This window comes from Equus przewalskii, chromosome 4 (genome assembly GCF_037783145.1).
Source record: "Equus przewalskii isolate Varuska chromosome 4, EquPr2, whole genome shotgun sequence".
NCBI classification, from domain to species: domain Eukaryota; kingdom Metazoa; phylum Chordata; class Mammalia; order Perissodactyla; family Equidae; genus Equus; species Equus przewalskii.
In genome coordinates this window covers 9,036,107-9,058,779 of record NC_091834.1, presented here as the reverse complement: position 1 = coordinate 9,058,779, position 22,673 = coordinate 9,036,107, and the positions used below count along the sequence as shown (strand labels likewise).

The 22,673-nt window shown below is 38.5% G+C and overlaps 1 protein-coding gene and 1 long non-coding RNA gene across 4 annotated transcripts in view; one reads left to right on the top strand and one right to left on the bottom strand.

Moving 5' to 3' along the window:
- The window catches only part of LOC103545034 (platelet binding protein GspB-like), a 476,815-nt gene that overhangs the window by 153,695 nt on the left and 300,447 nt on the right, over positions 1-22,673 (top strand). For 2 of the 3 annotated variants that reach the window (XM_070615436.1, XM_070615435.1), the window contains exon 4: positions 2,586-2,915. The exons of the other annotated variant lie outside the window; for it this stretch is intronic. In XM_070615436.1, the coding sequence (XP_070471537.1) occupies positions 2,586-2,915 (330 nt within the window). The remainder of the gene's footprint in view (positions 1-2,585; positions 2,916-22,673) is intronic. 3 annotated transcript variants of the gene reach the window in all.
- LOC139082752 (uncharacterized) lies at positions 5,648-21,781 on the bottom strand. The gene is made up of 5 exons (XR_011538956.1): positions 21,601-21,781; positions 16,479-16,551; positions 13,701-13,734; positions 6,495-6,593; positions 5,648-6,229 (listed from the first exon to the last, which is right to left on the bottom strand). It is a non-coding gene; the product is annotated as an uncharacterized lncRNA (long non-coding RNA).

Below are 22,673 nucleotides of genomic sequence, written 5' to 3'. Positions count from 1 at the left end.
TTAACTATTTCCAAAATCTATTTGAGAAGACTTGAAATCAAATCCACAAGCACAGACATAGCTTATTTTATTGCACTCTGCTTTATTGCACTTCACAGATATTGCATTTTATAAAAATCGAAGGTGTGTTGCAACTCTGAGGCGAGCTAGTGTATCAGCACCATTTTTTCCAAGAGCATTTGCCCACTTCATTTCTCTTTTGTCACATTTTATAAATTCTCACAATATTTCAAGTCTTTTCATTATTAGTATATTTGTTATGGTGATCTGTGATCAGTGATCTCTGATGTTACAATTGTAATTGTTTTGGGGCACCATGAACCAGGCCCATATAAGATAGCGAAGTGAATTGATAAATGTGTGTGTTCCGACTGCTCCACTGACTTCCCCCATCTCTCTCCCTCTACTTGGGCCTCCCTGTTCCCTGAGATCCAACAATATTGAAATAGGTCAATTAATCACCCTACAATGGCCTCTAAGGCTTCAAGCGAAAGAAAGAGCTGCATGTCACTCATTTTAAATTAAAGGCTAGAAATGAACAAGCCTAGTGAGGAAGGCACACTGAAAACTGAGATAAGCCAAAAGATAGGCCTCTTGTGCCATTTAGCCGAGTTGTGACTGTAAAGGAAAAGTTCTTGAAGGAAATGAAAAGTGCTACTCCAGTGAACACAGACAGGAGAAGAAAGCAAAACGGTCTTATTGCTGATATGGAGAAAACTTTAGCAGTCTAGATAGATCAAAACAGCCACAATATTCTCTTAAATCATATCTTAATCCAGATCAAGCTCCTAACTCTCTTCAGTTCTATCAGTGATGAGAGAAGTGAGGAAACTACAGAGGAAAAGTTTGACACTAAGAATGGTCGATTCATGAGGTTTAAGGAAGCTGTCTCCATAACAGAAGTGCAAGATGAAGCAGAAAGTGCTGATGAAGAAAGTGTAGCACATTATCCAGAAGGTCTAACTGAGATAATTCCTGAAGGTGGCTACACTAAATGACAGACTTTCAACATCGATGAAACAGCTTTATGTTGGAAGAAGACGCCATCTAGGACTTTCATAGCTAGAGAAGAGAACTCAACACCGGGCTTCAAGTTTCAAAGGACAGGTTGACTCTCTTGTTAGGAGTTAATGCAGCTGATGACTTTATGTTCACCTACCACTCTGAAAATCCTAGGGCCCTTAAGAATGATGCTAAATCTATTCTGCTTGTGTTTCATAAATGAAACAATAAAACTTGGGTGACAACACATCTGTTTACAACATGGATTAATGAATATTTTAAGCCCGCCCTTGAGATCTACTGCTCAGAAGAGAAGATTCCTTTCAAAGCATTACTGCTCATTGACAGTGTACCTGGTCACCCAAGAGTTCTGACGGAGGTGCACAACGAGATGCACCTCGTTTCCATGCCTGCTAACATAAACTCCATTCTTCAGTCCATAGATCTAGGAGTAATTTTGAATTCCAAATATTATTATTTAAGAAATACGCTTCGTAAGGCTATAACTGCCGTAGATGGTGATTCCTCTGATGGATCTGGGCAAAGTAAATTGAAAGCCTTCTAGAAAGGATTCACCATTCTAGATGTTATTAAGAACATTCATCACTCATTGAAAGTGGTCAAATATCAACTTTAACAGAAGTTTGGAAGAGGTTGTTTCCAACCGTCATGGATGACTTTGAGGAATTCAAGACTTCAGTGGAGGAAGTGCTTGCAGACATGGCGGAAATAGCAAGAGAAGTAGAATTAGAAGTAGAGCCTGAATTGCTGCAATCTATGACAAAATTTAATGATTGAGGAGTTTCTTTTTACGGATGAGCAAGGAACTGGTTTCTTGAGATGGAATCTCTTCTTGGGGAAGACACTGTGGAGACTGTGAAATGACAATGAGGATTTAGAACATTACGTAAACTTAGTTGATAAAGCAGTAGCAGGGTTTGAGAGGATTGACTCTAATTTTGAAAGAAGATCTACTGTGGGTAAAATGGTATCAAACAGCATCACATGCTACAGAGAAATTGTTCATAAAAGGAAGAGTCAACCAGAACATGACAAAGTGTTCTTTGTTCAAAAGAGCGTAAGTAACAAAATTCACAGGATAGGAAAAGGGAAGTACTTTAGAAAGGACCAGACATTCTCATGTGTAGAGACATCATCAAAGTTACCTGGTATCCTCCCCCACGCCTGCCACCTGCCCATCCACCTTGAAAACATGCTCCACTATGATGGAACAAAAAAGAATGTAAAAAACACGTGTTCATTGATGTTAAAAGTCTTGAAATGTTAACATTGATGTTAAAAGTCAAAAAACATCTTAGCATGTGGAGAAAGAACAAAGGCCAAGTTGAAATCCAGGCTCTGCCACAAACCAGCCATGACTCTGGGCAAGTTACATAACCTCTGGAACCTCTCTTCCCATTGAAAATAACAATAAATACCTCACAATCTATGGTTGATGAAAGGCCATGGTAAGCACTAATTAAACGTTAGCTTTTCTTCCTTTTACTATGCACTAGGTTGTTCCACGATATTTGCGCTTCTCTGACGATTCTTTTTAATTGTTTTTCTGTTTTCCCCCACAGATAAACGCCTTCCTGCAGACATTTCCCCCAAGCCCATTATGTTTCTTCCTTCAATTGCTGAAATCAACCTCCATAAGACTGGGACATATCTTTGTCTTCTTGAGAAATTCTTCCCTGATGTTATCAATGTATATTGGAAAGAAAAGGATGGCCATACAATTCTGCAATCCCAGCAAGGAAATACCATGAAGACTAATGACACATACATGAAACTCAGCTGGCTGACCGTGACTGAAAAGTCAATGGATAAAGAACACAAATGCATTGTCCAACACGAGAAAAATAAAGGAGGGGTTGACCAAGAGATTGCTTTTCCTTCAGTGATCAAAGGTATGTATATGTAAATACGACCTCCCAGAACACTTTTTTTCAAAGGAAAAATCCCAGCTTTTCCGTCAAGTATTAATGAAAAATGAAGAAATATAAATATTTCTTAAATCTTGTTCCATTTATTGGTAGCATAAATGTCCCTCTATTTTCCCATAAAGTTAAAATAGTTAAGGCTTTAGAACATAAAAAAGAGAAAGAAAATTTTCCTTAACTTTTCTTAACTTCGATTTAATAAACCAAAATATTAAGATCTCAGTGATATTTTTTAGGGTAGTTGTATGGATTAAATGAAGCAACATTTGTGAAAGCACCTAAGAACCCAGAACACAAGAAATTCTAAAACAAGATTCCCCTTTTGATGATCTTATTTGATCAGGAAATAAGTATAATTATATGTCTTTCAGGAATGTTCTAGTTATCAGCAGAGTCACTCTCACTTTCATCTTGCTATACTCAGAGTACAAACCCAAAACATAGCTATTAGGTGAAAAAATTGTGTTCATTTGGTGGAGCCAAATGGCAGCTCAACAGAAAATCAAGTAATTTGGCGACTGGAGATTTATTACACTCTTAGGGTTTCCAGATTTGTATTTTATATACCATCATAAGGTAAAGTTTCATAATTAGAGATTGGGTGAGGCTAATGTGGACAGACATTCTTCCATTCTGTATAATGAATGTATTTCTTGCCATTTGTAAATGTAGCTCAACAAACATTTATTGCAGAACTAGCCTGTATCAGGCCTGGAAGTGATGTGTGGGTTAGCACACTGGATGCAATATTGTCCCAAGGATGATGCACTATTGTAAGAGAATACATTCTTTTCCTAATCACTCAGGGTCAGTCTGATTCAGTCATGATGTCCCAAACGAATCCCTTTGATGCAGATGCTGTACATATTTAGAGAGTGTGGGCAGAGAGCTGAATGGGCCTTGTTCCCAGCAGTGGTCTCATAACTCTCTAGACTCCGGACTTAAAGTCTGAGTATGAACACAACAGACCAAAGGCCCCAGAGCACCTATAAATAAGAGGGAATCAGTTCGTACTTTTCCCTGTAGTTAGCAAGCCCTTTGGAAGCCGTGGGGAACAAGCACAGAACAAAATGTGCAAAGACCTCTGCTGTGCACCCGTCGGAATTTCTGAAGTCGGTCTTCATCTCTCAGATCTGTAGTTTCATCAGTGATCAAATTATGTTCGAATGCTTGCCTTGGCTTTCTCCTGGGGCCATAATGAAGAGCAAATGAAATAATGTCAAAGGAAATACTTGCTTTTGAAAACCTAACATGGATGTATTAATTTACGTATTTATAGCATTTTTAAATATCTTTTCCCCAAACTCACTAACGTAAGATTTAAAAAACAGCCCTAATTTACTGTTTCTATAGCTAAAGAACAGAAGGGAAGCAGATATGCAAAGCACAAGTTTAATATGACCACTGAGCTGAAAAGTCCTGTTAGGTTGTGATTTTTCTGGTGATCAGGAAAAAATAAGAAGTACAGTAAGTTCCGTGGAGATGATTATCATTGAGAAGTTCCAGTTCATAATGTATTTTACTTGGCTCCTAATTTCTGAAACAAATGTCTCCCATGGGCTTCTCAGGGCAACAAAGCTAATGAGGACATTTCTGTTAATGCCATTCTACAGCACGTTTCTAATCCTGCTTCTTGGAAAATTTTGTTTTTGATAAAAGCTAAGAATATTACTTGGAGTCACAAAACAATGAAGGGATTTTGAAGAAGATAAAACTAGTCTGATCCAAGATTTTGACCAAGCTTGGTTGAAAGAGAGAACTTAGGATACATACACAGATTTTATTATGAAAAACCGTTACTTTATTGTTTTTACCTCAATTAATGCATGATAATAAGAGTTTTATTTATCTTTTGATGAGTAAGTCACCACTAAGGAAAAGGAAGAGAGTTTTAAAACACACTAATTTCAATTCTTGAAGATATTATAACACATAATCCTGATTATGCTAGCATTTTCCTTCTTGGAATTCTAAATTCTAAATCTTATACTTCAAACCCATTTTTCTAGCCTCCGTAGAAAAGAGCTCATTGTGTGCATAAAATTTCATGCCAGAACCGTATCCATATGGACAAGAACACATCAAGTAGAAAAAGGATAAAGCAAAACAATTGTTTTAACTCTATTTTCCTCCATCCAACAGTAAATTATCTTTAAAAAAAAGTTATCTTTGCATGATTTCCTTCTCTTTTTTGTTTTTGTTTTGTTTTTTTTTTGCATTGTACATAAGTCTCACCTCATGTTTTACATAATATGACTTGGTCTATCCTTCTACCTTAGGAAAGACGCACTGGAATGCTGAGCTCCTGTAATAAAAAGGTCATTCACTAAGAATAATTAAGATATCTAGAAGAGAAAATGTTTTTAGTGTCCATAATGGTAGAATTATGTTGCTTATCTATATATTATGTTCTATTTCTATGGATTATTATTTACTTTTTATTTTTGGAGGGAAAACTTCTCCCTGAGCTAACATCTACTGCCAACCTTCCTCTTTTCTTTTTCCCGCCCTAAAGCCCGAGTAAATGGTTGTATATTCAAGTTGTAAACCATTCTAGTTCTTCTATGTTAGCCACCACCACAGCACAGCTACTGACAGACAGGTGATGTGGTTCCTTGACCAGGAGGCCAACATGGGCCCCCAAAGCGGGGAGCACTGAACTTCAGCCACTAGGCCATCAGGGCTGGTTCTCTGTGAATTATTTTTATGAAGTAATTTCCACATACTGTATCTCAATTAATTCCTCAAAAGATCCTTTGAATGCTGGCTCTGCCATCACTGGTATGACTCTCAGCAAGTTAGTGATATTCCCAACTTATTCACTCCTTTGTAACAAAGAATCCTCCAAAATATAATTCACTTCAGTGTGACTGGAGCATTAAACAAGATAACGCATGTGAAGCATTTAACATAGTACCTGGCACAGGAATAATCACTCAATAGCTATCAGCTTTTATTCATATTGTTCTATTCATATTGTCACATCAACAAACATCACACGTTCAGAAAATCATGTGCGTGAGTTGGGAATATGGGGATATGCATGATTTGGAAAGATACGGATGCTTTCCTTTTCTTCACTGACACATTGTCCAAAACCAGATTTTTTCCAACATCAGATTTTCTGATGAATTCTAAGATTTCATGAATTGATTTTGGTAGCAACTTTTCACGTCAGCAGTGTTTGCTGAAGACTGCAGAGTAGCCACATTTTCTGTGCATTTTACCATTCTACAAATGTTTCTCCAACACCTCCTTTGTGGCAGTCACTGTGCTAGGAGCTGTGAATACATAAGGAAAACAAGATAGTCTTGGATATTACCCTCCAGTTGTGATAAAGAAGAAAAAATTGCCTTTGTCATGAAGGTCAACATCTTCCTGTGCAGAAACACGGTACATAAATTAGATCTACTGAATTATATAGAATCAGATGAACTATTCCTGGAATTGTAGGACTCATATTTTTAAGGATGGTCTCTCTGTCAGTGGATTGTGTGTGTGTGTGTGTATGTGCATTTACAAATACTCATATAAACAGATACGCACACTGTCGAATAACGGTCATGAATAATTGACTGACACTTGCTCCCCTTTCTTCTAGTTCTCGTCTCAATTGTCACTACTATTGATTCTTCCAAGCCTTCTCTGAAAGAGAAAAGAAGTAAGTTATTTTCTATACTTGCCTCTATGTCATGCTATGGGGTTTTTTTCCCCTCCTGATCAACTTAACATTAGAACTTCTCAGGCTTAAAGTAGAAAAGACCAATTACTCCTGGAATTGTGGGGCTCATAATTTTCAGACTTTTAGTGACTGTCTCTCTTGTCTGTCAGCAGATTATATACGTATATACACACATATACCTATATGTACACAGACACTGTCAAATAATGCGTATGGACAGTTGACTAATATTTGATCTCATTTCTTCTAGTTGTCACTGCTTCTAATTCTACAACAGCTTCTCCAGCAGAGGAAAGCAGTAAGTTTGTGTATATGCCTGCCTTTATGTCACGCTAGCAATTTTTTCCCTTCTGATAAAATTACCTTTTGAACTCCCTGGTTCATAGTAGATTAGTCCAATTATTCCTGGAATCGTTTGGCTCATATTTTTAATGAAATCTCTCCTGTCTCTCTGTTGACAGGTTTTATATACATATATGTGTGTATATGCGATATGTGTATATATGCGATATATGTGTATATATCAATTTTCCAATAATAGGCATGAACAATTGACTAATACTTTCTCACATTTCTTCTAGAGGTCATGGCTATTAATTTGACAGAAGCTTGTCTGAAAGATGAGAGCAGTAAGTTTTTGTATACGTCTCCCTTTATGTCACGCTATAGCAATTTTTCTTCCTGATCAACTTAACTTTTCAACATCCATTACTTATGGTAGAAACACTAGAATGACTGTATGTTGAAGAGTAGAATGAGTGATAGCTTAAAACAATCCATCATTTCCTTAAGAAACTAAAAAGTGCTTTCAGGATGAAATGACTGTAAATTAGAGTGTGCAGTGATAGGCTCTCTGAATTATTTCAAGGATGGGCTTCATGCATTTGTGTACCTTTTGTTTCTGATGACTGAGGAATACATGATATCAAGGTGCTTCCAGATTTTTTTATATGTGTGTGTGAGGAAGATTGGCCCTGAGCTAATATCTGTTGCCAACCTTCCTCTTATTGCTTGAAGAAGCCCATTGCTGAGCTACCATTTGTGCCAATCTTCCTCTATTTTATGTGGGATGTGGCCACAGCATGGCTTTAGGAGGAGTGCTAGGTCCGTGCCCAGGATCTGAAACTGTGAACTCCTGGCCACACCAGCAGAGCACACAAACTTAACCAGCACCCCACCGGGCCAGCCCCTAGATTTTTTTTAAGTATTTGCTCCTTGCTAGTAGTTAATAACATGAACTGACTTGCACTGAGAGCTTCCTATACAGAAGGCATTGTGCTGGGTTCTGCATGCATTTTCTTGTTTAAATCTCAAAATACTCCTATGAGAGGATACAGTAAGTTTTCCCCATTTATAAATGAGGACAATGAGCTAAAATTAATAAAGGTTCCTACACCATGGCACGCAGTTGGATCTGGGGTTTCAACCCAGCCATCTGAATCAAGAGTTCATACACTTAAGAGGTTCTCTCTTCTTTCTCTAAGATATTCTAGTTCCAGGGCAAGAAACCCCAAAGCGAGGCCCTGAGACATGATGATGGGGGGTGGGTGAGAGCATGAGCTTCACAGTATCCCAGACTGGATTTGATTCTAGTTCTTTTAATGATTAGTTGCATCAATATAGGAAAGTTACTTACATTTTGTAAGGCACACTTTCCTCATCTGCCAACCAGGAATAATTACCCCTAACTCAGTTATTGCAGACATAAAGCCACCTAGATGGAATGTCTAGCATAGAGCATCTCATTTAGCTGGTACAGAATCAGTACTAGTTTCCAGCTCTTTATTGCTACATATGTACAAGTATATTGACTGGAAGCATTGGCTCTAGCCCTGCTGATCTTCCCTCCATTTGCAATATCAAGGGGGCTCTGGACCTCAGCTAATACCCTACCTGGCCAAAGGCAAGGAGTTATGAGCACATGACCTCTGAGATCCCTTTCCACAGAGACTGCAAATGATTCTGAAATTTTACTCTGTGAAGATAAAACATGTAAAAGGAAAATTTCCACAGGAAGAGACTCAGCCTTGTGGTTCATTGAATACCCAGTCTGGCTCATCATCATTGTCATTAATTATTTCTTAACCATATATATTTTTTGCAAAACTTCAAAGGGTATTAAGTGCAATTATTCTATAACATCATACCCAGAATGAGGGACATTTAGGAAGGACAGGTGAGTGAGCCAAGGAATCCTAAAGTTTCCGAGACTTGGGATTAACCACTCTCTTCCATTTTATATAAGGCCTTTTTTACTCAAATCTCTCACACACCCCTTTGTGAGCATGATCCAATTTCCGTGGATTGCACTCTTCACAGGAATCTCATTGAATACATAACGTCTATTAGCTCAGATTCTTCTAAATCAGAATTCAACTTCATATTTATGCTTAACCTTTTGATGTCTGGCATATTTATTGCACTGGAGATACAGAATCACAGAGTACTTAAGAGTGCATTCTTTAAAGTGATATTGCTTGGATTGAAATTTGGTTTCTGATACTTACTAAATGCATGACATCAGACAAATTACCTCTCTCTGTCTTTAGGTTATTTGAAAAATGGGAGTGACAATAATGATTTCATAGATTATTTTAAACTTAAATAATGTTATAGCTTTGCATGCAAAGCTCTCTGAACAGGTGTTTGGGATTTGGTTAGTGGTTAATGAAGATTCGTTATTATTATCACTTAGAGACATGATGGTGGTGAAGAAATGCTGAAAACTATTCATCACAAATACTTTATTCCCATTGGACATATTCATTAAAAACGCAACCTTACTTTTCATATTTTGGAATGTTCTAAGTGAATTTAGCAGAGACCGTTGATTGACATGATCTGTAAACTGGATTCTGAGTCGTCTTGTTTTTGTCTGTGGAGATGGTGGGGGTAGATGTTTACTTTTGGGTTTTGGTGGTGTGGAGTGTCACTACAAGGTAGGTCATCAGAAATAGATAACTGTGAACACGCTCCCATTAATATGTCCTATACTTTCAAAAGAACAGTCAAAATTAATCAAATGACTTCTCTTAGATGCCCTGCAGCTGCAGCTCAGCAGCACTTTGGCCTGTTACGCCTACCTCCTCCTCCTCATCATGAGCGTGGGCTACTCTGCCAGCATCGCCTTCTGCCTGTTTAGGAGAACAGCAGTCTGTGGCAATGGAAAGAGTTCATAACGGATGGTGGCACAAAGAAGACAACTTTTCTCCATTGTTTATTCTCCTTAAAAGTGTATCCTGAAGATCTAGCTGGGTTTTCTCTCTGAGTTTGGGTTATTTCAGTTCACATGTGTATTTTTCTATTATGTCGATATTACAAAATGGTTTTCTAAGCCACTGGGCAAACAGAAAATCTTACTCTGTAATAACAGTGAGTTCTGCCATTACTCAGGGCCAGAGCCAAGGGATAGTCCTTTAGCAACACCCTTTCCATGATCTCCATCAGCTGCTCCAGGCAACCCGAATACCCATGCCTTCTGAGTACAGACAGCATGCAGCTCTAGTCACGTCGCTAGGGCCATTTAACCAGGACTGACTTGAAGCCTTCCATTTCACACACCATGAAGCCATCATCTTTGCTGCTTAAATTCTGTATTTTGCTTTTCATAATAGGCACAATAAAAAAACCAAAAGTCTACATTTCTCTATTTGTGTTTTGATGAAATCTAACTGAAAGTCCAAGGTAAGAAGCAGTGTGACACCTGAGCTATGAACTCCAGTGTTGGCTGTGATGATGGTCAATACCAAAGTTCTAATTCTTTCCCTGAGATGGTGGTCCTGGTGCTTTCTTTGGGGCACTGGCTCCAAAAGGAGCCACAGTCAAATAAAGTCACCCAGGTTATTCTCTTTCAAAGGTTACCAGATTCACAATCATTTGGTTTGGGACATGCTGAAGGTGTCAGTATAACATCTAGCACAACTTGCACTGTGTTTGCTCAACTCTACACTAGTGTTTCACAAGCACTGTCTTACCTGATCCTCACACTAACCCCGTGAGACCTGCACTTGCATCGAGGCATCACAGTGGAGGGGTTAAGCCCCTGGACTCCGAGCCCCGAGTGCCTGGGTTTGAATCCTGGGTCTAGTATTAGCATCTGTGTGACCTCAGGCAAGCTATTTGAAGTCTTTTTGCCATAACCTCCTCATCTGTAGAATGGAGTTACAGTGCCCTGTCTCCTGGAGTTGTGTAGATTAGATGAGTTAATAATGCCTGGTACTTGCAAGCCCTCAACAGCATTAGCATCCCCTCTTAGCAGTTCTACTTTTGAATAGTATATATTACACAACACAAAAACACAGAGAGTCGCATATAATCTTATTTCCCAACAGAGTGGTTAGCTGTGGGCAGAATAGGAACTCTGATTTTCTGCTATGCACCAGGCAACCCTGTTAACCCTCTAATAGCCACCAGAGGTAGGTACAATTATAGCCCACAGTGCATAGCTTTGGAGAGATGAAGTTCTCGCTCAATGTGACTATTTTGTAAGTAACAGTCATTTAGAGGCAGGTCTCTCTGAATTCAGAGCCAGAATTTTGTTACCCAATATCATGTGGCCTTTCCTTCACCCACTGTCAACCAGAGGAAACAAAACAAATAAAACATGCACTGCTTCTCTACTAGAGCCATCCTCCAAGGAGTCAGTGAGAATTTTCTTAAGGACTTGTGGGCACATCTGTGTTTTCTCCTCATGTATATACTCTGTTATTACCATAGTTGCTCCCTTTCTTATCAACACTATGGAAATCCTACTTTATTCTATGAGTGTGTTCTAGGTTGGCAACTGCTCTTTTGGGGGATGCTACTGAAATGGACTGAGAGTCTCGTGCAGAGCAGGCCCGTTGGTGGTGCTCTCTGGGTGCACCATTCTGACACCCCAGCTCCTTCCCTACACTGAATGGGCCCAGAGGAACTCAGAATCAAATGTGTAACCCTCTGTTAGGTCCAGGTGCATTTATGAAGTAGGAGCTAGGTTATACATCCTTTTTGGTCACGTGCTTTTCCTCCACACATGATTGCCATGTGGTGTGGTGGGAGAAACACTGACCCAGAAGTTTCATTTCACAGCCCATAGTTAGAGCCTCGGTTCCTTGGTCTGGCTCTAAGTAGCTGTTTCATTTGTTCTCAACAATGTCACATTGCCTAGATTTACCCAGCGTTAGAAGAAAACTTTCAAATTAAATCATACCATTTCTAGTGTGATTTACAAATTCAATGATTAACATCCTAATGAAGTAATACTAGCAAGTGCTGGGATAGTGTTTGATAGTACAGGTCTAAGTACAAATTAACTTGTTTAACTCTCAAAAGAACCCAGTGAGAAATGTACAATTATCTCTTTTTTATAGATGGGGAAACTGAGGCAAAGAGAGGAAAAGAACGTCCCCTTAGTTACATATCTAATAAGAAACAGAGCTGGGGTTGGAAAGCAAGAGGGCTGGCTGCAGGAGCTCTGCTTTTAAATTCTTTATTTGCTACTAGAGTAGAAAGAGGTAACTTCATTTTCAATTAAAATGGGAAAATTTCTTTCCTTATTAGACTAAGAGCTGGTGGAGAGACCTGCCTCTTCACCTGTCCATACTTCCTCTCCTTGCTCCTATGCTGTTTAGACAATTTGAGGGTCATAGGCCAACCTGCCACACAATTTTTATGCTGGGAAGACTTGTGTATGCTGACCTCCACCCACAGTTAGGACTTCTGTGATTGGAGTCCACGGCATTGTGTTGGATAAAATGAATACCAGAACAACAGGTTGCATCCTCAGGTATGCAATGGAAAACTAGGCAAACATTTACAAAATTCCACATAGAAACACTCGTGTCTCAATATCTTTATAGAGCTACAGTCTCCAGACACTTCTCCACTGTAACAAAGGGAAACCTCAAGGCAACAATTCGCAGAATTTCCCAATTATGAATTCTCTCTACTGTTTGGATCCCTTCCTTAAGACACTTCATCTGTTAAGGCTTTCTGTCAATCAAGCAGGTCATAATTGAGTAATATTAGACTCCTCCCTTTATATTAATCAAAGTCCTCTATAACTGCCAATTAGAAAATCTTAGTAATAGGAGATAACCAGAGATACTATACCATCATCATACAATTCACCCAAAAGGCTAGAAATTCAATATTCTCATCAGCCATAAAATCTTATCTCAGTAAATGAATGGACTCTGTCATGTTCTGTTATGCTATTTTTTGCTTGTTTGCTGTCTTTTGCTGTCTTTGAATAATGGCAAGCACCTACCACTGAGTGAGCATAAGGAATTCAGCTAGGCAGTTCATGTGACTTATGTTTAATTCTCTCAGTGTGCTCAGTATGGATATCGCACTCATTTTGCTGATGAGAAGACTAGGTCCCAGAGAGGCTAAGAAATATGCTTGATATTAAACATGGAGTAGTGCCCAAGTCCACATGACTCCAGTTCTGCCTGACTTAAGACCTGCTGCTCTATCCATTATCCCAGCGGCTCTCATCTTGGGACCCTTTATAAACCACTGAGGCCCGGTCTTCATCACAGACCAAGAATCAGAATTTGAAAACCTCCTTCAATAATTCTCATATGCACTGGGGTGGAGGCCAGCAAGTGACTGAAAGAGTTCCTGAGCTCCAGCGCTGCTGTCCCAGATCACTGCAGTGAGGAGCCATCACAGAGCCCACAACACAAGGGAGAACATGCTGCAGCCAGGAAAGTGTTCTCACCATTCCACCCATTGATTTCCTAAGAAAACGAAAGGAATGAACTAAGATTTATGTGCAAAGATGTTCATTTTCTGTAGCACCATTTATAGCAGCACCAAAGTAACCCAAACACCAATAAGAAACTAAAAAATAAAATGAAGGATGTCATATGATTGTCTACTATGCATCTTCAAAAAATGTAGATTGTTTAAAGAAATGGAAAATTAATCAGAAAGTGTTGTTGAGAAAATAATATGCATAGCATGACCATATAAAAATTGTCAGATAATACTTTAGCGTGGTTCAAATATCAAACACTCTAAAAAATGCACTAAGAGATTTTGCTTCAACCACTGTCTGTCCCTCTGTGACTTCATACAGGTCATACTTTCGTTTCTTGTACATCCTTCCAGTTTTCATACCTGAAAATATGAACGTAGATATATAAATATATATGCCTGTATATAAATATACTCATTTCCTCCCTTCTTACACAGAGGTAGTGAATGATATACATTATTCGACACTTCTCTTCTCCCTTGAACATCCTAGCACTCTTTTCATGTCAGTGTAAAGGCACACTGAGACGGCTGCATGATATTTCACTGATGAATGTGCAACACTTTATAAAGTCAGTTCCCTGTGATAGACTGTTGGCTCATTTTCAATCTTTTGCTACTATGAGAAATGCTGAAATTATAATAGTGTTTTCTGTCATTGTGAATGCCTGTGTTGGTCATTTTGATAGGTATTGCCAACTTGAACACAATAGAGAGAGCATAATTTTGTACTTCTAACACTGTGTTGGTGAATGCCAAGAGTGTGTGTCAGGACTTTGCATGTCAGACAGGGGAAAAATAATCTCATCACAATTTTAATTTGCTTTTCTCTTACTATTAGTGACAAGAAGCATCTTTTCACATGTTGAAAATCTATATTTCTATTTCTTTGAAATATGTTTCATGTTCTTTGAGCATTCTATTGAGTAATAATACCAACAGATATGACACTCATTTGTATACATCTCTCTATTTCTACAGCAATAGGCGTAAAAGAACATGCTCAATGTATGGTAAGAGGGTGACAAAATGATAAGAGATTGTATATTTTTCTATTTTCCATACCTAATATTTTTTAAGTAAAATCATTTTTACATTAAAATTAAAACACTGACTTGTTTCAGCAAAATTTTTCGTTTGTTTATTTACAATCACCTTCAGTATCTGTGAAAGATTTTTCTTTTGGAAATCAAGTAGAGGTTCCCATTTGGGAACAAAATAAGACCCAACATATATAAGAAAGATTAAATTTGATTTAGATTTTGCCTTGATTTTCATGAATTTGATCAGACTTCCATAGGCCAAGTCCCTGGCCCTCTACTTAGAGGCCTGGAACGATTCCTGCATTGAGAAAGAGTGGAAGCAAAGAGGGGAAACCTGCAAATCACTGAAAGCTTTGTGTGGCTGACTTCACTGCCAGGCACTACCAGGCAGTGTCTCCCGTGGCTTCCAACTTCTGAGCAACTTCCTTCCACACTGGGCCTGGGCTGCCCTGAACGAGGTGGCACACAGAGGGAGAGCACAGGTGGTGGAGACGACAGCCTGGGTGGTGGGAGGGTGCTGGTGTGGCTGCTGGTGTGTTATTTTCTCAGGCTTCCTTTGTGTACATGCTTTGTCTAATGTGGTTGATTCTGGGAAAATGCTCAAACTTAAACCAGCCCCTACATGTTGGGGTTGTGCAAGCAGCGGCTAGGGTGTCATAAGATAAATTAATGACAGTTAAATCATAAGCAGTTTTGCTCGTTTTCAAAAGGTCACGGCTAATGGGAGGAAAATATCCATCTACACACACATGAAATTGCTGTTAAACATACTCTTAGGCTGTGGGTAGGGGTTCCCTGCTTTTTATATACAGAATTTACTCCAATTAGCTACAGTGTGAGTTGGGAATCTTACTCCCAGGACTGTTCATATGCTGCATCTCAGTCCACTCTCATGACCCTGTTCTGAAGGAAAGAGCAGACAGGACATCTTGGAGCACTAAGATCACCCTAACAGTCCACCAAGTATCCGAGCTCTTCCGTGCTGTTTGATTTACTAAGGGCGGTACCTTTTGGTTACATTTTCTCAGTGTAGATTGTATGAAACAAAACCCGTGCCCATGAAGTGGTAGCATGGATGGACTGAAGATGTGGGCAACCGTGATGTGCTTTTTCCCTCACAAGAACACAGAGATACAGAGGCCCTGAGTGCAACAGAGTAATTGAATGTCATTTACTGAATCGTATAAGTCCCTCTAATGAGTCAGTCAACCTGAGCAAGGCTTAACAGAGGACATTGACATCAGATCAAAGTGTGATTGGGCTCAATTAGAAGAGGCCTGTTCAGCAACGTGAGCACAAAGAGCAAATTTTCCCATCCCCACCCACCCAAGCATGGCAGAGAATGTGTATCCAGGCCCATGGACTCAATCTGTGCATCCCAAGGGAAGTGGAGCTCTATTGTCTTTCATAGTCTGACCTCATGGCACGTTCAAATCATACACTTCATTCTTCTCGGTCTGTGCTCTGAGAACGAACTTGTGGGTGAGCCTCGGCTTCCTATGAGGATTGGCTCCATCTACTGCTTAAGCCCAGCATGTCTGGATGAAACTCTCTCTCAGGTTAAATTAATACACTGATCCCAGTTTCAGCATCATCTGTGGGCTTTGTGTATATGTGACTCATGAGTCCCAGCTCAGCCGCTTCCTCCCTTTGTGACTTTGGACAAGTTACTCACCCACTCTAGAGTCTCTTGCCTCAAGTGTAAGTGGAGACAATAACAGAAACACATATTGTAGGACTGGAACCCTCACATGTAAGTTAGGCTTTATAAATAAAGAATGTCTGACACAGAGACATTCTGGCTAAGTCAACAATAATTAACCCATGCTCATCTTTAGGAATTCTAGACTCTGAGATATTTCTCATACTTCACAAATGTATACCTTTGCAGAAAATGTTTAGAAATGTGACATTTACAAAATGTGACTGAAAAAATTGATGAATATAGGACAAATCTAGCTATATAGTCACACTCATGTTCTTTGAATTTTACTTGGGATCTATTCAAAGCAATGCTCCATATTTGACTACTTTGATTTTACAGTTTCATTTTCAAAGACTTACTTTAGCAAAAGGAGTCCTGATAGTTCTAAAAGTGGTTTTTCACTGTCCTGCTTTACTTCAGCATGTTCAGATCCTACATGGCCGGGAAGGGGGAGGGGAATAAGCATTGCAGTCCATCAAAATAATGAAAAATTTCTTCAAAATTACAATATGCATGCATAACATTTTAAATGAGAGATACATATGTTTAATCATCAAGAGATTTAGGTTAACAAACCTGGACCTGTTAAATAAGGTTTTACTTTATTTCTTCGTGGAAGGAAGCCTTGGGAATAGGACCTATCCCTCACACTAACCTGTCAAAATGGATTCACTTATGTACTTCTAAAAATATTCATTTAAACCAAAAATTGTTATCAACTGCTCTTTCTCCTGCACCACTTCACTGAGAAGTTTTCATACACTGTACAAGTGCAAATAAATCATAGATCTGGTATAAGTAATTTAATGTACATATTTCCAAAATCACTGTCCCCAGTGACAGAGACAGCTATGAGGGCTTCCCAGCACCGAGGGCGATGCCCCATGTCACTCTCATACACTATTGCCAGTGACCACTGCTACAGCCACTGAGGGCCAATGTCTTGAGAGCCTTACCTTATTAGTGCATTTGACCCACTCACTCCACTTTGGAATTATTTCCTTAGGATATATCCCTGTGGAAATAGTACTGATTTTCTATTATATAAATTTTCCCTTTAAAAATTAGATAAAAATCTAAATATTTGAGAGTAGAAGAAAAGTAAAATAACTATTATGTTTCTATTAAATACCTCACATCCACTTGAAATTAAATTTATAGCTTATAACACCATGGAAAATGCACGTACTATAAAGTAAAAGCAAATGTGTAATAAATAAAACTGTATGTACGGTAAGATCTTTGTTGATAAAAATAAAAAACTAAATATAAACGTGCAAATCAGAAAGACTAGAAAAAAAAAAACCAGGTTACTTACATACATTTCTGGAGATTCCAAAATGTCTACAACAAACTGAAACTGACCTTTTAATTTTTAAAATGAGATGTAAATAATACGGGCAATGTGACCACAATTGTGTTAAGTACAAACACAAACTAGAAGGAAAGAAACTAAACTGTCACACTGATGTTGCTGAGTCGTGTGAAGGACGGGGATCTTTATTTTTGTCTTTCCACATTTGTATAAAAAGCTTCCATTACTCTTACAATCAGGGAAGGGAAATAAAAGTGAGCGGTGAGAAGTCCACAGCAGCAGGTCAGGGATGTGACCTCCTCACACTCAGAAGCAGCCTGCCTCCCGTGCTTTCCTCGTGTCAGATAACACACTTCAAGAGGGACATGTTTTCTTATGAGAATGTCTACCTGGATTACAGCAAAGAACAAACCCGGTACAGGAGAAAGAATGGCTGAGGATCCTAAGAAAAGATCGTGTCCCACATCTTAACTTCATCAATGTCACATAGTTCAGGTTACGTTTGTGGTGAAATAAATAGAGAAAGATATAGGGGTTGGAAGGCTTCACTTGCCAGCCATTAAACTGCTCTAAATCATAGAGACACTGGGGTGGTTTAACCGCCTTCTCCCTTTGAAAGGAGTCTGAGGAAGACGGACAGACCAAATCTTCCTGTTTCTGGGCTCACTTTCCACCTGTCAGGCTAACGGCATTAGAGCCAGAGTGAGCTGACATGTCTTGGAACTATTTGAAAGTCTAGATAAAGCCAAATTTTTAACTAAAATGTAGTAATATGTATGCTTTACATAATATAAACCTGAATGCTAACAAGACTTTCTGGTTATGATAAGGTGAGGAGGTCAGTAATTCTCTTTATGGAAAGCAACTATAAAACTGGACTAGATGATCTAAACTAACCCTTTCAGCACTCAGTAAATGACCACAAGCATACAACAATCTGAGAAGTCCTTATGCTTAAAAACTGCAGAATTCAGGCAACAACCGTGGTGTTCTTGCTTGGAGCCGCTCCCATTCCTTTCCCACAGCCCAACACCCAGCTCAACAGGCATGAAGGTTCTTCCCATTTAGGGTGGCTCATGAGGACTGGGAGAAAAATTACACAGTTGAAGGGAGCTCACTTGATTTGCTGTGAGATGGTAAACTGACAAACTCAGCAGTGTGCAAGTGGGACAGGCCAGAGGCTCTGAAGCTTTGAAGTTGTGGTCACGGCTGCAGTAAGCACATGCTTGGCTGAAGCTGTGTGCATTCTTAGCAGAGACCCGAAAAAGCCCGTGCTAACCAAAGACTCCTGGTCAACCCTAACGCTGTGATCATTTGTAGAGGAGACATGAAAGGACTGAGAAAAATGTGCAAGCTGGGAAAGACTCAAAATGTCCTGAAATTTGAAGGTGCTGTCCATTACATTCACATAAACACATGGCAGAGGATGGGGCTCTTAATCGATGTGCTTGAGCACAATCTCCATCCGAGCACTGGCTACCACTAAGTATGCAGACACAGCGGGGAACCCTAGGATATTAGGCTTAAAAATAAGAGAATTAAATAGAAAAGAAACACTGAGAAGAGACATCAGCAGTCACACATCACAAGGGACATAATCTCACAGACTTAGCTCAGGCAATTTTCTGAGCAAACCAACAGCAGTAACAGCAACCTTATTGGGGAAAAGTCAGAATCTGGAATTGGTACAATATATTTTTGACAAAATAATTTCAGTAAAATTACAGGCAATGAATCAGAAAAGTGAAAAGCAAAAAAATCTACATTCAGTACAAACTGTCTCTGAGTATACCCCAATATCTATTTATTTATACATATGTTCAAAGAAATAGGGAAAACCATGTTGAAAGAATTAAAAGAAAGAATGACAACAGTAAATAAACAAATATAGATTCTCAAGAAGGAGAAAAATTATAAAATGAACACATTAAAAATATAAGATCTGGAGTAGAAAAGTATAATAACTGAGTGAACTAACAGAGGGTTAAGAGAGTGTTCAAGTTGGCAGAAGGCACACCCTGTAAACTTGAATACAGAATAATAGATGGTCTCCAATCTGAATAACAGAGAGAAAAAGACTGACAAAGGTTGACCAGAGCTCAGAGATCTATGCACGTCCCTCAAACATACCATCATACATGTAATGGAACTCTCAGAATAAGAGAAGAAAGAAAATCAGGAAAAATGTTTGAAGAAAGAAAGGCCCCAAATCCTCAGTATGTTTAAAAGTACTAATCTATAAATCTAATAAGCTAAACAAACACAGATCAGGATATATACAAAGAGATCCACAAGTAGACACATCTTAGTCAACCAGCTGAAAACCAAGGAATGCATGGAAACACAATACTTCAAATTTATAAGATGTCACTAAGCACTGCCTAGGGGAAAATTTATGGCTTTAAATTCCTGTATCAAAAAATTTAAAGAGATGTAAAATCAATCATGAAAAGGAAGAGCAAACTAAAGTGCAGCCAAAGTAGAATGGAAGAAATAATAAAAACTGGAATGGAAATAATTGAAAAGGAGAACAGAAAACGAGAGGAAAATCAATGAAAACAGCAGTCAGTTCTTTGAAAATTTCAACAGACTTGACAAACGTCAAGTTACAATTATCAAGAAGAAATGAGAGAAAACATAAATTACCAAAATCAAGAAAAAAAGGCAGAACATCACTATCAATCCTACAGAAACTAAGAAGGATTATAAGGGAATAGAATGAACAATTTGTGCCAACAAACAAGATAACTTGGAAGAAACAGACGAGATCCTTGAAAAGCACAAACTACCAAAACAGCCTCAAGAGTAAATAAAAAATCTGAATTGACCCATATAATAAGTAAGGAAATTGCATTAGTAATTAAAAATTTTCCCACAAAGAACATCCCTGGCCAAAATGGTCCCCTTGGAGAATCTATCAAACAGTTACAGAAGGAATATTGATCCTTCACAAGAAGGAGTCATTCAGAACACAGAGGAGTTGGGAGCACTTCCCAGTGCGTTCTGAGACCAGAACTACCCTGATATCAAAGCAAAAGGCATAATAAGAAATCCATAGACCAGTAGGTACAAAATCATGTGCATAGGTAGAAAAGTCTCAAGAAAATATTAGCAAATTGAATCCAGAAACATATATAACGGATTATAAAGATAACCAAGTGGGATTCAACCTAGATACAAACAGTTGATTTAACATCAAAAGATCAATTAATGCCTATATTAATTGAATATAGGACAAAAACACTTGATCAACTCAGTAAATGCATATGAAATATTTGAAAAATCCAATGCCCATTCATCATAAAAACTCTCCACACACTAGGAATACAATGGAACTTCCTCACCCTGGCAGAGGGCATCTGTGAAAACCTGCAGCTAACATCACACTTCATGTTGAAAGACTGAATGCTTTTCCCCAAGACCAGGAACAACACAAGAATGTCTGTTGTTGCCAATTCTATTCAACATTGTATTGGAGGTTCTAGACACTGCAGTAAGAAAAAATAGTTAAAGTTATACAGCAGATTGAAAAGGAAAACATAAAACAGTCTTTGTCCACAGATGACATGATTGTGTATGCAGAAAATTCCATGGAATCCACACACACATGAAACCCAAACCTGAACTAATAAACAAGTTTAGCAAAGTCATAAGATACAAATATTCGATGTACGAAATGCCAATGGTATTACTATATACTAGCAACGAACATTTTGAAAATGAAAGTAAAAAACAGTTACATTCACAATAGGGCCAAAAAGAAGAAAATACTTAGGAGTTAATTTAACAAAAGAAGAACAAAACTTGTATGATGAAAATTATAAAACAATGCCAAGAAAAATTAAGGAACATGCAAATAAATGCAGAGAGAGTCCATGTTCATGGATTACAAGATTCAGTATTGTCATGATGGCAGTTCTCCCGAAATTGATCTATAAATTCAATGCAGCACACTTTGGGGGCAAAAATTAACAAGGTCATCCTAAAATTTACATGAAAACACAAATGATCTAGAAGAGCCAAAATAATTTTGACAAAGAACAAAGATGGGGGACTCTTACATTCACCTTGCAAAAGCAATGGGGGAGGGAGCTCCAAAATGTGATTTGGATGCTGGGTCTGATGATGCCACACACACCAGAGGGTCTGACAAGGTCATTACTTACAAAGTTGAGGTCTTGGGGGACAGCAGAGCAGGCCTTTCAAGCAAGGTCTTACAGAAGCTGATTTCAAAGTTATGTAAAAATACAATCACAGTATTTAAGCCAGTGTGGGCCTGGGGCAAGGAGAGCACACAGGTCAATGGAGAGAACTGAGAGTCCAGAAATAAACCCTTATATTTGGAGTCAGCTGGTTTTTGAGAAATGTGCTGAGTTAATTCAAGGGTGAAAGGGTAGTCTTTTCAACAAATGGTGCTGCTGCGACACCTGGACATTCACGGACAAAAGAATGAATTTATTTCCTTACCTCCTCCGTGCACAAAAATTAACTCAAAATAGCCAGTAGGGGGTGCTAGAAGGTAGTGTAAGCAACTAAATGCAATCAAAATGCAGTACTTTTTAAGCAGGAAGCAGGGAATTAAAAAAAATATCACATTTTGCATTTAAATGCAATGGCCCAATGAGGATAGAAATTAATCCCTGAATCACAAGCAGCCAAGCATTTTACTTAGGGCACAGGCCCTGGAGACGGGCAGACTTGGTTCAAATTCTTGGTGTGCTCCTTATTAGCTAGGCAACTACCAGTTAAGTTACTTAACTTCCTTAATCCTCTATTTAATCTGCAAAATGGGAATCAGTAACACCTACTTTAAGCTTTCAAGGAAGCAATAAATATGCACAATGTTGGACATTCAATAAAGGGTATTGGTTATTGTTTCAGGATCAATATTTATGATATGACCTTAAAAACTTAATCTGTTACAAAAAACCATCAGTTGTTAACTGAAAATTCTAGAAGAAATTTCTACTACTCTTTGAGGTCCACCACTGTTAATTTAATGACTGCTCTTCAAGGATATCTTTTGCTCTTTGCCTACTGGCATGTGAGAGTTATTCTTGAGTTTCTGAAATCTTTCTGAAATTTTCTTCATGGTCCCTTACCCTTTATAATTTAAAAGAAATTCTATATGTAAATACTGAATTCTATGTATATTGAATTAATGGTGGCATGGGTTTTGGGATTTGTTAAGCTTGAGTTTGAATCCAGACTCCATGACTCACTTTTTAAGCGACCCTAA